General features: G+C 37.7%; 1 protein-coding gene across 13 annotated transcripts in view; it reads right to left on the bottom strand.

Moving 5' to 3' along the window:
• The window catches only part of GALNT13 (polypeptide N-acetylgalactosaminyltransferase 13), a 952,843-nt gene that overhangs the window by 173,360 nt on the left and 762,871 nt on the right, over nt 1-16,612 (bottom strand). Inside the window, exon 12 of one of the 13 annotated variants that reach the window (XM_055572543.1) lies at nt 14,967-15,563. The exons of the other annotated variants lie outside the window; for them this stretch is intronic. Coding sequence (XP_055428518.1) covers nt 15,370-15,563 — 194 coding nt within the window. The 3' untranslated portion in view covers nt 14,967-15,369. Of the gene's footprint in view, nt 1-14,966; nt 15,564-16,612 lie in introns of those variants that run through there. 13 annotated transcript variants of the gene reach the window in all.

Below are 16,612 nucleotides of genomic sequence, written 5' to 3' on the forward strand. Positions count from 1 at the left end.
GGTAGGTGTGTTACTGTAAAGAGACTCCTCCACTTGTTTGTCTGAACTCTCAGCATCCAGAATATTGGGCCCAGCAAAGAATCTTACTTAAAAAAAGAGAGAGACATGTTTCAATGCCATTCTCCAAAATCTTCCCACCCTCTCCCTTTGGGAGAATGGCATTGAAACATGTAAAATATCATGTATGAAACAAGTTGCCAGTCCAGGTTCGATGCACGATACTGGATGCTTGGGGCTGGTGCACTGGGACGACCCAGAGGGATGGTGTGGGGAGGGAGGAGGGAGGAGGATTCAGGATGGGGAACACATGTATACCTGTGGTGGATTCATTTTGATATTTGGCAAAACTAATACAATTATGTAAAGTTTAAAAAATAAAATTAAATTAAAAAATAAATAAATAAAAAAAAAAAAAGAGAGAGACAGATAGAGATATTTCCCTTGCAAACCATGAAACAGAACTTTATAGGCCACTTACCATTTCCTTTAAAAATCTCCCTTGGTTAGATACTCAGAGTTTCTTTGTGAGGTAGCTAGGACAGAATTTATTATTCCCACTGTCGAGATGAGTTGCTGAGACCCATTAAGATTCAAGGATTTATTGTAACTAGACAAGTTTTGCAAAACCAAGCCTTGAATCATCTGGCTACAAAGTCAGAGTTTATGTTCCTTATTTCTAGATTTGGCTGATGTAGGCTTCCCTGGTGGCTCAGACGGTGAAGAATCCTCCTGCAATGCGGGAGACCTGGGTTCCATCCCTAGGTTGGGAAGATCCCTTAAAGGAGGAAATGGCAACCCACTCCAGTATTCTTGCCTGGATAATCCCCATGGACAGAGAAGAGCCTGGCAGGCTACAGTCCATGGGATTGCAAAGAGTTGGACATGACTGAGTGACTAAGCACAGCACACAGAAAACAGTATCTCTTTCTCTTACACAGCATTCATATTCATATACATATACAACATTCATATTCTCACACAATGACAGCCTCAATTCTTCTGTCTTTAATACCATCAAACCCTTCTATAGTTCATAATGTTTGAAGCAACTTGCATACTGGACAATATTGGGTAATTAGACAAATTATAAATACATCATGTTCAAATATGTTTGAAAACATAAATACAACTGTTGTTCATTTGTTCATTCATTTACCACTTGCTCATTCTCCTATGTATTCTCCTATAGGAGAGAATTTGCTCCAGATACTGGGCAGAGACACATGAATAAATCAAAGTCCATACACTTGAGGAGCTGCCATGTGAGTTAAAGATATAAATAAAAATATTATGTTTTTATAAATGCAATTTTAGGAATCCAGATAAAGTGCCATGGGTTAAGACTAAGCAAAAAGACAAGCAGTAAATAGGATCTTAAGGGCATTTTTCTGATGACTAAAGGATAAGGGCATTCTGGAATGAAATAAGAGGGTGTCTAAAGATACAGAGGTTAAGTGTGTGGATTGCTCACCAGGTGGGAAAAGCATGGTATTTTAATGCTAATTCCAAGAGGTTGTAACATCAAATATTTTCCATAAGATAAAGTAAATTATATAACCCAGAACTGCATTCAAGCCTAAAACAGATAACAGTAATGACAGCAGGTATCGTCTGTTTAAATTGTTCAAACTAGTCAAATGAATTTCTTTCTTAATGAAGATTGCCTTGGGCTTTTGCCTCCAGAACTTTGTCTTTTTCACCACTCTGAGACAGCCCATATATTAAGATTTCTTGGTTGTTGATAAAGCCTGACATCTTTCAGAGTATATAAAACAGTACATATACGTTACTTTGTCAAAATTAGATTTAATTGTCACTTTTCTCTGAACTAACTTCCTAGAAATGTATTTTCATTAAAATTCTAGAGGAACTTTTATTTGTATGAAAAGAGTATTTCTCAGTAGACACACAGGGAAATTTATAAGCAAGAAAATGTGGTTACTTAATAGATTTTTTAATGATAGTTTAAGAGACAATCTTATCAAACTGTTGCCACATACATGTCTCCCCATTTTCAAAAGCTTGCATTATTTTTTTTCATGTATAGCCAATGCCTTGATTAAAGTTTTATTGTATATTACATTTTAATAAGGAAAAGAAATAGTGTTATAAAGAGAATATTTATGATGACCTTTTTCTTTAAGTTTTCATAATTCTTATAATGATGAAATACCAAGTGTCTAGGCATACGAATTACCCTAACTCAGCTCTTGGCATGTGATCTTTCGTCCTTCTCACACTTCTGGCTGAGACAAGGGAAAAAATAAATTGTGAGAAAAAAATATTTGTAGTGTAATACCTTTAAATATACATTATTACAAAAGGACTGGGATTTAAAAGTACTCAATAGGAACTAACTAATGGGAAGGACAAGATTATATTGTTTAAATTTAGGTCATATTTTATTTTGTTACTTGAACCCATACCTTTTCATGTGAGTATACTGGCCAACACAACTGAATCTAATGTAAAATAGGAGTTAGAATAAGATGTGAATTTTTGATCCATGGTATGCTGTGGTTAGAGTAAAAACTGATGCCTTATTGAGATCCATTTTTATGGAGATTTTACAAAAAAATCTCCATTTTACAGAGATTTCTGGAACGAAGACATAAATACCCAAAACTGTTGATTCCTGGATGCAAGAGAAGCAGCATTATGAAGCTGGGAATCAGATTAGCTTCTCTCTCAATTGACCAGAGTTCAATGGCTTAGTAAAGATAAAAGAAGACAGAGGTATATATATTAGGGGAATGAGGTGATTACTGTCTCCCGCATTTTACCACAGTAGCTTTGTCCAACAAGTGATGATTTTATATTCATTCAATTGCTCTTGTTGCCTGCCAGGGAACAACTGTAGCCTGCCAGGCTCTTCTGTCCATGAGATTTTCCAGGCAAGAATACTGGAGTGGGTTGCCATTTCCTTCTCCAGGGCATCTGCCTGATCCAGGGATCAAACCCGGGTCTCTTTTATTGCAGACAGATTTTTTACTGACTGAGCTACCAGATAGGCATTGCTAATTTTATTGGGCTCAGCTATATACAAACATTCACTGAACATATATATAATGGATAGGTTTCTTAGACCCCAGAGCAGAGATAGGAGCTCTAGTCTCCGGGAAGTTCTTGTTTCCTTGTGGTCAGTGAAGACATGCTGGTCAATCTCTCTATGTTTAAAGTGTGTGTATGTGTTAATTTCCTGTAACTGGGGTCCTAGTAAGACTGTGTTTGCTCTGGAATCTCAGTTTGAGTATGGATGCATATCATCTGTCTGGCTATGATGTAATATTCGTTTCCCATCTGGCTATTTTTTTCCCTCTCTGTACAATTTTACCACCTGGAACTCACAAGTTATGATATAAAGGGGGTGAATTAGGGTATGGGAACTTCACTATGTCTTATCTTTTCAAAAATGTAAAGAATTAGATACCCAGAGGAACTAAACTGGCAAAGCACAGAAGCACAGACACAAGCCTGCATGTACACACTGATAAACACCCTGACTACCATTATAAAAATTGATCATTATTATTAAAAATAAGAACTTCAGTTAATTATCAACCTCACAAAGAAATTAAAATCACAAGGCCCAAACTGGGTGAAAATACTTTCAACATTTATTAAGCAACAAAAGAAGAGTGTACAGAATACATAAGAATACTATAATATCAATAAGGGAATGGTAACATGAATAAATGAACAAAATTATGAACAAGCTTTTAAGAGAAATATTGATGGCCAACAAATAATTAAAGTTCAACCTCATTAACAAAATGACTGCATAGAAGATTGATATGTAAACATCAATTGCTATTAGTTCAGTTCAGTTGCTCAGTCTAGTCCGATTCTTTGTGACCCCATGGACTGCAGCATGCCAGGCTTCCATGTCCAACTCCAACCCAGAGCCTGCTCATCCCTCGAGTCGGTGATGCCATCCAACTGTCTCATCCTCTGTCATCCCCTTCTCCTCCTGCCTTCAATCTTTCCCAGCATCAGGGTCTTTTCAAATGAGTCAGTTCTTTGCATCAGGTGGCCAAAGTATTGGAGTTTCAGCTTCAGCATCAGTCCTTCCAATGAATATTTGGGACTGATTTCCTTTAGGATGGACTGGTTGGATCCCCTTGCTGTCCAAGGGACTCTCAAGAATCTTATGCAACACCACAGTTCGAAAGCAACAATTCTTCGGTACTCATCTTTCTTTATGGTCCAACTCTCACATCCAGGATTTGTGTACAAAGATGTTTACTTTGATAGTATTCTTTCAACTTTATTACATGAATGCCCATTTTCATCATAAAAACACACAAAATCTTCTACACTATGTCCCTAAAATAAAGATAATATAAATTAACATAGGGTTTCCCTGGTGGCTCAGTCAGTAAAGAATCTGACTGCAATGCGGGAGACCTGGGTTCTGTCCCTGGGTTGGGGAGATCTGCTAGAGGAGGACATGGCAACCCACTCCAGTATTCTTGCCTGGAGAATCCCAATGGACAAAGGAGCCTGGCAGGTTCATGACTGAGCAACTAAGCACACACACATAAATTAATGAAAATATTATGTAAATGTAATAGAAAGGGGGGAAATGAGGTTAACAAGAAGCTAAAAAGTGAAAATTTCAAAATACATGGGACTGGACTACTCTGGTAGCTTAGTGATAAAGAATCTGCCTGCCAATGCAGGAGACACAGGTCCGATCCCTGATCTGGGAAGATCCCACATGCCGGTATCGAGCAACTAAGCCTGTATGGCACAACTACTGAGCCTGTGTTCTAGAGCTCAGGAGCTGGAACTGCTGAACCCTGCGTGCCTAGAGGCTGTGCTCTGCAACAAGAGAAAGCCATGGCAATGGGCAATGAGAAGCCCATGCACCAGAGCTAAAGAGTAGCCCCTGCTTGCTGCAACTAGTGAAAAATCCTCACAGCAACAAAGACAAGACCTAGCACAGTCAAAAATAAATAAATAAAATTAAAAATTAAATGCACAGAACTATATCTGAAACAACAGTTGATAAAATTTGAAGGCAAAACCTAAAAAGAGAATTCAGAAGAGGTCATTCTGCCAGTGATATGATTACATTTACAGCACTCTCATGTTCTAATTTGATCCATAAATAGACCTTAAACATACAGAGAAGTGCATTGTTAGCAGCATATTCCTTAAATTATCTTCTATGAGACTTGGGTAGAAACTACAAATTATACATCAATAGTACTCCTGTAGTCAGAGTTTAAATTGCAGTAATAATATTGCTGATTAAGGTCATTTATCTAAGTTCTGGAAATCTGGCGAGCAGGGACAGACTTTGCATTATTGAAATTAAAGAGTGCTCTCATCCGGTACTCTCATGGAAATAAAAGTGCACTTTATCTTCGCATAGAGTTTGGCCCAACAAAGGTCAGCCAGTAAAAGATTTCCTCAAAAAAGTATCTTAGTTACCAGCCCCCAGGACCAGTCCTGTATTCAACTGCAAATTCTCAACACAGATTATAGCAGAGGCAATTTTGACCTAAACAAAAACCCACTCAAAGCAGGTGTTACCAGCTGTCCTCCAAGACTAGAGGAAACTTTAGCAGTTATCCAGCAGAGAGAGTATCACATTTAAAGCAAGAAGCATTCCTGACAGGCAACCCAATATGACTCAGTTGTATAATGTACCCTTGGCACTTGATTTAATCTACTGCAGAGTTAGTTAATATTGATACTTTATGTTAGGGGATATTTTCAAAACAGATTTTTTCTTTTCTTTCCACAATTAATTTTGAGTGCTTTCTTCTGACAAGTGTTAGAAAGTAGAGTGTTTTGTATCTCAGAGCCAGTTCCTGTTTAAGATAATATGTCTCTTTTCAATGACATCTTCTGTAGGTATACAAAAACATATCGATGCTGGATTGGTAGAGGGCAGAGACTAGGATTTCAACTTCTGTCTCTTCAAAAAGGAAGTGAAAACCTTATATAAAAAGATATAGCTGCTTTATCAAATATTCATATTGATGCTGGCAGAAATTACTAACTATACAAGGGGTAATTTTGTTACTGTAGATAGAGTTTCCAGATGTAGAAAATAAAAATACAGGTTTTCCAGTTAAATTTGCATTTCATATTATCAACAATTAGTTACTTGGCATAAATATGATCCAAGAATCAAGTATTGCTCAGGACATTAAAATATTATTTGTTGTTGGACTGACATTCAAATTTAACATGGAGTCTTATGTTGGGGGGTAGGGGACTGGAATCCCTTCATAAATGGAGAAATCATATAAAAAGTTTAGTTATTTGGTCTTAGCTTTAAGAGGCTAAATGTTGCCGAGGACTTGTGCATCTATTAGAGGGGCCAGGGGAGGACAAGAGAGCCAACCAGAGGAGATAAAAATAAGACCAAATGCTTCTCTCAAACTTTAACATGAACAAGAATCACTGAAGATCTTTAAAATATCTAATAAAGTGCTGTTTTGAAAAACTGCATCTCACACTGGGGGCAGGAGCAAAGCTTTCTGTTCTGAGAAGGCCAGGAGTTCCGAGGTGGTAGTGGTAACCCTGCTCTCCTGATAAGTTGGCAGGGATCATTTTTCAGGTTCAGGGATGAGGATGTTCCTATTCGAACTGGCCAGGCTCTCTAGTGGGAAGTACCTTTGATTTCCTCACCCAACCATTTCTATGAGGCGCTAAGATACCCCAGGGGTTAGCCTTGTAGAGATGAGGTGGTGGAAATTCCAACCACAGTGGGCCAGTGCCAGCAGGTTCAAGACCTCAGGGAGGAATGCTTGCTGGGTCTCCCATAAAGAGACAGAAAGGAAAGTGATGCAAACACTTTCACCAGGGTGAAACATCTCACAAATAGTGCAGAGTCTCTTCATTGGAAATCACCTACTGCTTCTGGAGGCCATGTCCAGGGCATTGTGGTGGGGCTGAATAATCCCACCTACTATTCCCATTTGCCAGTCCCAGATGATCACACGACTGCTGAGGGCACCTGCCCCAGGAGCTCTCAGTTACAGCGAGCGGCCTCATCTCTATTTTGTGCACCAGAGCCATTGTGCCCTCTCCCACATTTCTGATTCACAGTCAGGGAAGCCCACTGGTCCTCCCTACTTTCTCTGCAATTTACTTTCGTTCTTGTGGCCACCCTAGTTTAACCCCTTAAATGTGGAACTTGAAAAAGGATTGGTTCCTGCCCTTTAGGAAAACCATGGGCCCCTCAGGCAAATCAATCTGCCTTATCTCTACAGCCCAGAGCTAGAAAAACAGATGCTGATGTAGCATTTGCCAAGTTATTTGCAAATGTGTCATTTAAATATAGCACAATATAAAAATAAAAATCTTTATGCATTGTGCTGCTCAATAACCTCCAGAGGACAAAGATCAGATTCAATGGATGAAAAAATTAGTAAAGTAAAATTGTACCCTTTGCACATAATTCTAAAGTTAGTAAGATCAAGACATAATTGGGAATATTTAAGATGGAATATCTCATACTAATAAGATGATAAAGAACGAAAATGTTAAAAGAATTTTAAAAAACAGGAGAAAATGTTTTCTAAAAATCTTCAAGAGCATAAACCAAAAGGCAAGAAGGAAACACAATAAATCTAGGTTACATCAAAATCAAGGATCTCTCATTGGAATGATGCAAAAGTAATTAAGATAAAGCAAGGAAGAGGAATGGGATGGGTGGAAATGAGTTGGATCAAGATTTTCTCCACATTAACTTGCTTTATATTATTTTCATTTTTGAACTATGTGAATTTATTACATATTCAAAATAGAATAAACATTTTTATATCTTTTTATTAAGAACAATTTAAAATCCATATATCAAAATGAATCTGCCACAGGTATACATGTGTTCCCCATCCTGAACCCTCCTCCCTCCTTCCTCCCCATACCATCCCTCTGGGTTGTCCCAGTGCACCAGCCCCAAGCATCCAGTATCATGCATCGAACCTGGACTGGCGACTCGTTTCACATATGATATTATACATATTTCAATGCCATTCTCCCTAATCATCCCACCCTCTCCCTCTCCCACAGAGTCCAAAAGACTGTTCTATACATCAGTGTCTCTTTTGCTGTCTCGTATACAGGGTTATTGTTACCATCTTTCTAAATTCCATATATATGTGTTAGTATACTGTATTGGTGTTTTTCTTTCTGGCTTACTTCACTCTGTATAATAGGCTCCAGTTTCATTTACCTCATTAGAACTGAAACATTTAAAAATTGAAAAAAAATCTTGCTTAATGAAAAAAGCATGGACAAAGTTAATGGAAACCTGCAATGAGATACATGCTAGAATTATAAAAAACATCTGACAAAATTCTATGACTCACAGATTTTACTCCTAGGCATAAATCCCCTTTCCCATTCTTATACAAATTCATAAAACATGTATGTTGTTAGTACTTAGACATGTCACACAGTTAATATTATTTGATATTATTTGGTAAAGAAAGTAAAATTAATGGTGGCAGGGAACTGGAACTACTTTGATTAACCATCATTTTGTTCTTCTTTAGTCACTAAGTCATGTCTGACTCTGCGACGCCTTGGACTGCAGCCTGCCAGGATCCTCTGTCCCTGGGATTTTCCAGGCAAAAATACTGGAGTAGGTTACTATTTCCTTCTCCAGGGTATCTTCCTGACCCAGGGATTGAACCCATGTCTCCTGCATTGACAGGTGCATTCTTTACTGTGGAACCACCAGGGAAGATTCCAACCATCATTAAGAGGATAAATAGTTAAAATGCAGTGGATTTCCATGACTGAGTGCTTTGTAGCATATAGATGTATGCTTAAAAACCTAGAATGGGTGTTAAAATGATAATATTTGTGGTATAAAGAAAAGAAAAATAATGAAATATAATTAAAAGCCATTTATACTAATTACAAATAAATTAACCACAAACAATACAGTTTTTTAGAAAATATTCACATAAAAACTCTCAAAAGTATAATTATAAAGAAAAATATATACATATTAAATGTTATCTATAATGAGGGTGAAAGAAAAATAATGAAGAAAAAAGAGGAAGAGGAGGGGGAAAGGGAGGGAGGAACAAGAACAAAGGAAGGGAGGAAAGAAAAGAAAGAAAAAAGAAAGCAAATCATAGCCATGAATCAAAAAGTATGATTAACTGATTCCTCTTTATTCAGAGTTTAGGGGGAAAATCTGATAGATTAAAGATGGTCACAGATACTTGGCTATTCCTTCCTTTGATATAGATACAAAGTCTAAACTCTTTCTCCTTGATTCTGTTTGCTTTAATGACTTCCTAAACTAACAGAATGTAGCTGAAGGGACATTCTGGGATTCTCAAGCCTCTCATCAGAATCCTTGCACCTCTGCCCAGGCCCCTTGAAACATTTACTCAAAGGGAAGTCAGCTTCTTTGACAGTTATCTGAGTACCTTTAGACCATTATACTGGAAAGGCCACTGATAAGCACTTCAGCTGAAGCTCTAATACTTTGGCCCCTTGATGTGAAGGGAGACTCGTTGGAAAAGACCCTGATGCTGGAAAAGACTGAGGGAAGGATAAAAGGGGGGCAACAGAGGATGAGATGGTTGGATGGCATCATTGGCTCAATAGACACGAATTTGAGCAAACTCTGGAAGATGGTTAAGGACAGGGTGCGTGCAGTCCATGGGGTTTCAAAAATGTTGGGCATGATTGAGCGACTGAACAACAACAAGCACCTCAGTTGACCATCCGACTCAGACCAGCCTTTTAGCCATCATAGCAAGGTGCCAGATATGCAAGAAAAGCCATCGTGGACTCCCCAGACCAGCCTGCATTACGGTTGAATTCTACTGAGTAACTTCAGTCAATGCCACATGGAGCAGAGGAGTTACCCTGTTGAGCGCTGCCTGAACTTCTGATCCACAGAATCATGAGATATAATAAAATATTCTGTTTTAAGCTATAAAGTTTTTGGATAATTTGCAATGCAGTAATAGAAAGCAAGAATCAGCACAAACTGATAATAAAAACTGACTACCAGTTTTGGCTACCCAAGTAGTGCAGTGCTAAAGAATCTGCCTGCCAATGCAGGAGACACAGGAGATGTGAGTTCAATCCCTGGGTTGGGAAGACCTCCTGGAGTAGAAAATGGCAACTCAGTATTCTTGGCTGGAAAATCCTATGGACAGAGGAGCCTGGTGGGCTACATTCCATGGGGTCGCAAAAGGTTGGACATGGCTGAGTACACATGCACACCACCAATTAAAGTCTAGGTCTCAAGAATAAAATTATGAAGGCTGAAAGACAAAGATAAACAAAATACTATTAAAAATTCTGAAACTGCTTCCTACCCTGAGTCAGAGCTCTTTCAAAGTAAGGCTGCCACAATATCCAGTGACATGCCTACTTAATTTTTTCCTGGTCTGAAAGCAAGGTTCTGATCCTCTTTATTTTTGGCTCTTGCCCCCGATTCTTACCCTAATTTAAAAGACCTGAGTCAGTGGAATGTATCCCTCCTTAGTGAGTGCTTCCGAATCATCCTGTTTATATCAACATAATCAGGGAGCAGAAAATGGTCTCATATTTCAAAAGAAGTAGGAAAGCTCATTGTTTCAGAAGAATATAGAGAGTTAGAATGGAACTTAGAGATTATCATTTTCAGCTACTAATTTAAATAAAAATATTCAATACCTGAGAAACTGTCACTTTCCCAACATAATAAACAAATCTACATGTTTAGATATTAAATTCAAATTCAAGGTTTCTAATTTGCCTTTAAAGCCAGAGTCCTAGACCTGAGGTCCTAGAATCCTACATGCCCTTGAAATCCATACGTAGGACTCAAAGCTTCCATGAATTCCAAACCTGTATGAAAAAAGTTGTATATTTTTGTATCCAACTGGGAGGAACAGTTTTATAGACTTCACAAATTCTCAAAGCAGTCTGTGATCTCTGTTCAGAAATGTATCTTATATAAAGGAAAGTCATTTTATTTTATAAATATTTTGTCACATGTATGTTATTTATCAACATATATGTTATTTATCAACAATATTTTAAGTAATAACCTTTTAATAAATAATATAATACACACATATTTATATATAAAATCCTTGGCCAGTGCATCCTTTTATTATTTTCTTCAGATATTTATTATTTATAATTTGTTAAGTCCTTAGTATGCTTCAGATACAGTTCAATATCTATATATAATTTATCTCATTATTGCTCACAAAAATGGAATATGTGAGATAAATGACATGTCAAAATGAGATTCTGTGTGGTAAATATTATAAAATTCCCACTTTATAGATGCAGAAGCTGAGGGATAAAGAGATTATATGACTAGTAAAGTTACAAGTTGTATAAGCTTACATAGCTACTTCTGGAATATGACTTACTTCTGTATACCTGTTTGCATTGTTTGATCAAAAATATTGAAATATTTTCTCTATTAATGTTTTAATTTATAGAAAAATTGAAAGAATGAGAAGAAATAGAATTTAATGGTTATATGTAACTAAAAAATATTAAAAGATCATAGAATAAAAGAAGCTGGAAGCAAGTATGGGAAAATAGGGGTCACTTGGCAAGGATCATGGATTAGGAGAAAGGAAGAAAGACTGACAATGGAAAACATCACCTAAGTTCCACCAGTGGGAAACAGCTACTATTGTTTCAAGTCTGTCTTATCCATATTTGGTGCCGGTCATCATGATGTAGCCAAGCTGCCTCCTGAGTTACAACCCTAGGGTATCGTTCTTCTCTTCCATTTCCACTCCTCCCTGGCCTAAAATCACCTACTTTAGACCCCAGCACTCCCTCTCATCTTACTTTACCTGGGCAAATCTTAAGCAAAATACATTTATGAAGCTAGTGGCTAATACTTTTTCCTTAAGATGGTTCTCCTCTTACTGTCTTTCCCACCTACATAATAAGGATTTTCCTGAAAGAGATCAATAAATACCAGAAGAAAATGGGAAACCAAAACATCAAGTGACTCTTACTGGAAAATATTCTACAGGTAAAAACCATCCTTTCAATGTTAATGCTCCGAGGAGTCTGATTTGGGATGAAGCTAGCAATCAAATATAGAATCTTGGATGACACAGGATTGTGCAGAGAAATATCTGGGTTTTAGTACCAGAGTGAGATATAATCTGGAAGTATAAGTAAAGAAAAAGCCTTCTTCAACCTCTCTGGTCTATGCCTAGGACAGTCTAGACTGGCTGCTGAAAGAAAAGAAAGCTGTGGAGATAGAGTGAAGAAGGTTTACCATTGGGAACACTAGTATTTTTACAAATAAAATATAGTTTTTATGGTATGACTTGTATTAGACCATGCGTTTTTAGTTTTTCCCACATACCCACCAACCTTCTCTATTGCTCTTTACTGACATTCATGATGAAAAAGACTTCTGTGAGCACATTATGGCATCTGACACAAATATTTATGGACAACGTCCCTATGGTACAAGCAGTTGGAAGCCTGCCAAGAAGCCCATCCCTCACTGCTTTCCTTCTTGTTCACTGCTTTGTTAATAAAATACAGTGATTCTAAACATGAGAAAGTCAAATGAAAGAAAACAGAGCCGAGTAGATGCTAGAGTAGAGCTTTCCATGAAGTGATTCTGAACCAGTCAGTTATCAATATGGCAACCACTTTCTCTTAGGCATTGACAATCCACATCAACAGTGACTACACCACATAAGGGCTTTCCTGGTGGCTTGGATGTACAAAATATGCCTGCCAATGCAGGAGACACGGGTTCAATTCTTGGGTCAGGAAGATCCCCTGGAGAAGGAAATGGCAACCTATTCCAGGAATACTCCAGTATTCTTGCCTGGGAAATCCCATGAGCAGAGGAGCCTGGTGAGCTAAGGTCCATGGGGTTGCAAAATAACTGGACATGACTTAGTGGCTAAACAACTACTACTACTACTGCTCCATAGTAATTCTACTTCTGATAAAATTATGCAAAAAGCCTATTTGTTAAATGGGTATCCTGCCTTTTCAGAAATCGTTTCCCCTTTCCTTTGGAAAGCCCTCGCCATGTCTCCTTTTCATTCTGACCGGTATCCATTGTTCAGCATGCACTCCTTTCAACAAATTGATGCAAAGCTCTCTTCACTCATAACCACAATTCAATTCAGTTCAGTCACTCAGTCATGTATGACTCTTTATGACCCCATGGAGCGCAGCATGCCAGGCTTTCCTGTCCAGCACCAACTCCCGGGGTTTACTTAAAATCATGTCCATTGACTCAGTGATGCCATCCAGTCATCTCATCTTCTGTCTTCCCCTTCTCCTCCCGCCTTTAATCTTTCCCAGCATCAGGGTCTTTTCAAATGAGTCAGTTCTTTGCATCAGGTGGCCAAAGTACTGGAGTTTTAGCTTCAGTCCTTCCAATGAATATTCAGGACTGATTTCCATTAGGATGGACTAGTTCGATCTCCTTGCCGTCGAAGGGACTCTCAAGAGTCTTGTCCAAAACCACAGTTCAAAAGTACCAATTTTTTGGCACTCAGTTTTCTTTATAGTCCAACTCTCACATCCATGCATGACCACTGGAAAAATCATAGCTTTGACTAGACGGACCTTTCTTGGGAAAGTAATGTCTCTGCTTTTTCATATGCTATCTAGTTGGTCATAGCTCTCCTTCCAAAGAGCAAATATCTTTAAATTTCATGGCAGCAGTCACCATACCCAGTGATTTTGGAGCCCCACAAAAATAGTCTGTCACTATTTCCACTGTTTCCACATCTATTTGCCATGAAGTGATGGGAACAGATGCCATGATATTAATTTTCTGATAGTTGAATTTTAAGACAACTTCTTCACTTTCCTTTTTCACCTTCATCAAGAGGCTCTTTAGTTTTCTTCACTTTCTGCCATATGTGTGGTGTCATATGCATATCTGAATTATTGATATTCCTCCCAGCAATCTTGATTCCAGCTTGTGCTTCATCCAGCCTGGCATTTCACATGATGAACTCTGCATGTAAGTTAAATAAACAGGGTGACAATATACAGCCTTGACATACTCCTTTTCCTATTTGGAACCAGTCTGTTGTTCTATATCCAGTTCTAACTGTTGCTTTTTGACCTGCATTTCTCAGATTTCTCAGGAGGCAGGTCAGGTGGTCTGGTATTCCCATCTCTTTAAGAATTTTGCACAATTTGTTGTGATCCACGCAGTCAAAGGCTTTGGCATAGTCAATAAAGCAGAAGTAGATGTTTTTGTGGAACTCTTGTGCTTTTTTGATGATTCAACAGTTGTTGGCAATTTGGTCTCTGGTCCTCTGCCTTTTCTAAAACAAGCTTGAACATCTGGAAGTTCACAGTTCATGTACTGTTGAAGCCTGGCTTGGAGAATTTTGAGCATTACTTTACTAGCGTGTGAGATGAGTGCAATTGAGCGGTAGTTTGAGCATTCTTTGGCATTGCCTTTCTTTGGGATTGGAATGAAAACTGATCTTTTCCAGTCCTGTGGCCACTGCTGAGTTTTCCAAATTTGCTGGCATATTGAGTACAGCACTTTCACAGCGACATCTTTAAGGATTTGAAATAGCTCAACTGGAATTCCATCACCTCCACTAGCTTTGTTCATAGTGATGCTCCCTAAGGTCCACTTGACTTCACATTCCAGTATGTCTGGCTCTAGATGAGTGATCACACCATTGTGGTTATTAGGGTCATGAAGATCTTTTTTGTACAGTTTTTCTGTGTATTCTTGCCACTTATTCTTAGTATCTTCTGCTTCTGTTAGGTCCATACCATTTCTATCCTTTAAAGAGCCCATCTTTGCATGAAATGTTCCCTTGGTATCTCTAATTTTCTTGAAGAGATCTCTAGTCTTCCCATTCTGTTGTTTTCCTGTATTTCTTTGCATTGATTACTGAAGAAGCCTTTCCTATCTCTCCTTGCTAGTCTTTGGAACTCTGCATTCAAATGGGTATATCTTTTCTTTTCTCCTTTGCCTTTCACTTCTCTTCTTTTCACAGCTATTTGTAAGGCCTCCTCAGACAACCATTTTGCCTTTTTGCATTTCCTTTTCTTGGGGATGGTCTTGATATTGCTACCTGTACAATGTCAACAACCTCTGTCCATAGTTCTTAGTTCTTCAGGAACTCTATCAGATCTAATCCCTTTAATCTATTATGACTTCCACTGTATCATCATGAGGGATTTGATTTAGGTCATACCTGAAAAGTCTAGTGGCTTCCTCTACTTTCTTACTTTAAGTCTGAATTTGGCAATAATTTGCAATAATAATTGGCAGTAATAATAATGAATTGGCAATAATAATAATGATCTGAGCCACAGTCAGCTCCTGGTCTTGTTTCTGCTGACTGACTGTACAGAGTGTTTCTATCTTTGGCTGCAAAGAATATAATCAATCTGATTTCAGTATTGACCATCTGGTGATGTCCATGTGTGGAGTCTTCTCTTATGTTGTTGGAGGAGGGTGTTTGCTATGACCAGTGTGTTCTCTTGACAAAACTCTACTAGTCTTTGTCCTGCTTCATTCTGTACTCCCAGGCCAAATTTGCCTGTTACTCCAGGTGTTTCTTGACTTTCTACTTTTACATTCCAGTCCGCTATAAGGAAAAGGACATTTTTTGGGGGGTGTTAGTTCTAGAAGGTCTTGTAGGTCTTCATAGAACTGTTCAACAAGCTTCTTCAGCATTATGGTAGGAGCATATTCTTGGATACTGTGATATTGAATGGTTTGCCTTGAAAATGAAGCACACTGGATAAAAACAATTGCTAAAAGTAAAACTCTTATTTTCTAGAAAATTTGTGTTGCTATACTAAAGAAGATCTACTTTCAAGGGCATTGGATTATAAATTATTAGGATGCTAAGGTAATCTGACATTAGAGTTGAATATTTGATAGGCAAGTATGTGGCTATGATTTTTTCCCCCTTTTTTTCTCTCACTATTTTTTTTGAGATTTTATTTTATTTTATTTTTATTTTTTAACTTTACAATATTGTATTGGTTTTGCCATATATCAACATGAATCCGCCATAGGTATACACATGTTCCCCTATGATTTTGCTTTGTTGTTTTTTGTTTTATTTTTGCAAGGAACTATTCGAAGACCCCCAATTGAGCACATCTGGAAAGTTTAAACTACATGATAGATCATTATTGGATCTAGGAAAGACTGTGTTTCCTTTCTAATTCTCTAAAAATTATCCTTGACTTCTTACTTTCAAAAGATTATATTTAACTAGGCATGAAACTCAAGAATTAAACTCATATTTTATGTAAAATAGAAAAAGATGATGATAACATAGGAATTAGGCAAAGATGACCCTACAGAACACTTAATCAAGGGGCCTTAGCCTGAGAGTATTGAAAAAAAGAAATCTGCAATATGTAACCATGTGACAACCAATCTATTTATGACATTTGCTGACTGTCAGAGTGATTCCTTCAATTCAGTTAAGAATTGGAATTGAAATTAGATGTAACTGAATATAAAATCTTTAAGGTGTTCAGTTTTAAGTACTTTAAAGTTAAATAATGAAGTTAGGGAACTCTGAAGATGACAAGATGAAAGTAGGTATGATAAAACCCCTGTATGCACCTGAATCATGTTTGATTCATATTTAATGTTTTTACATCAAACAAAAACTCT

The sequence above is a fragment of the Bubalus kerabau genome, chromosome 3 (assembly GCF_029407905.1).
Source record: "Bubalus kerabau isolate K-KA32 ecotype Philippines breed swamp buffalo chromosome 3, PCC_UOA_SB_1v2, whole genome shotgun sequence".
In the NCBI taxonomy this organism is placed as follows: domain Eukaryota; kingdom Metazoa; phylum Chordata; class Mammalia; order Artiodactyla; family Bovidae; genus Bubalus; species Bubalus kerabau.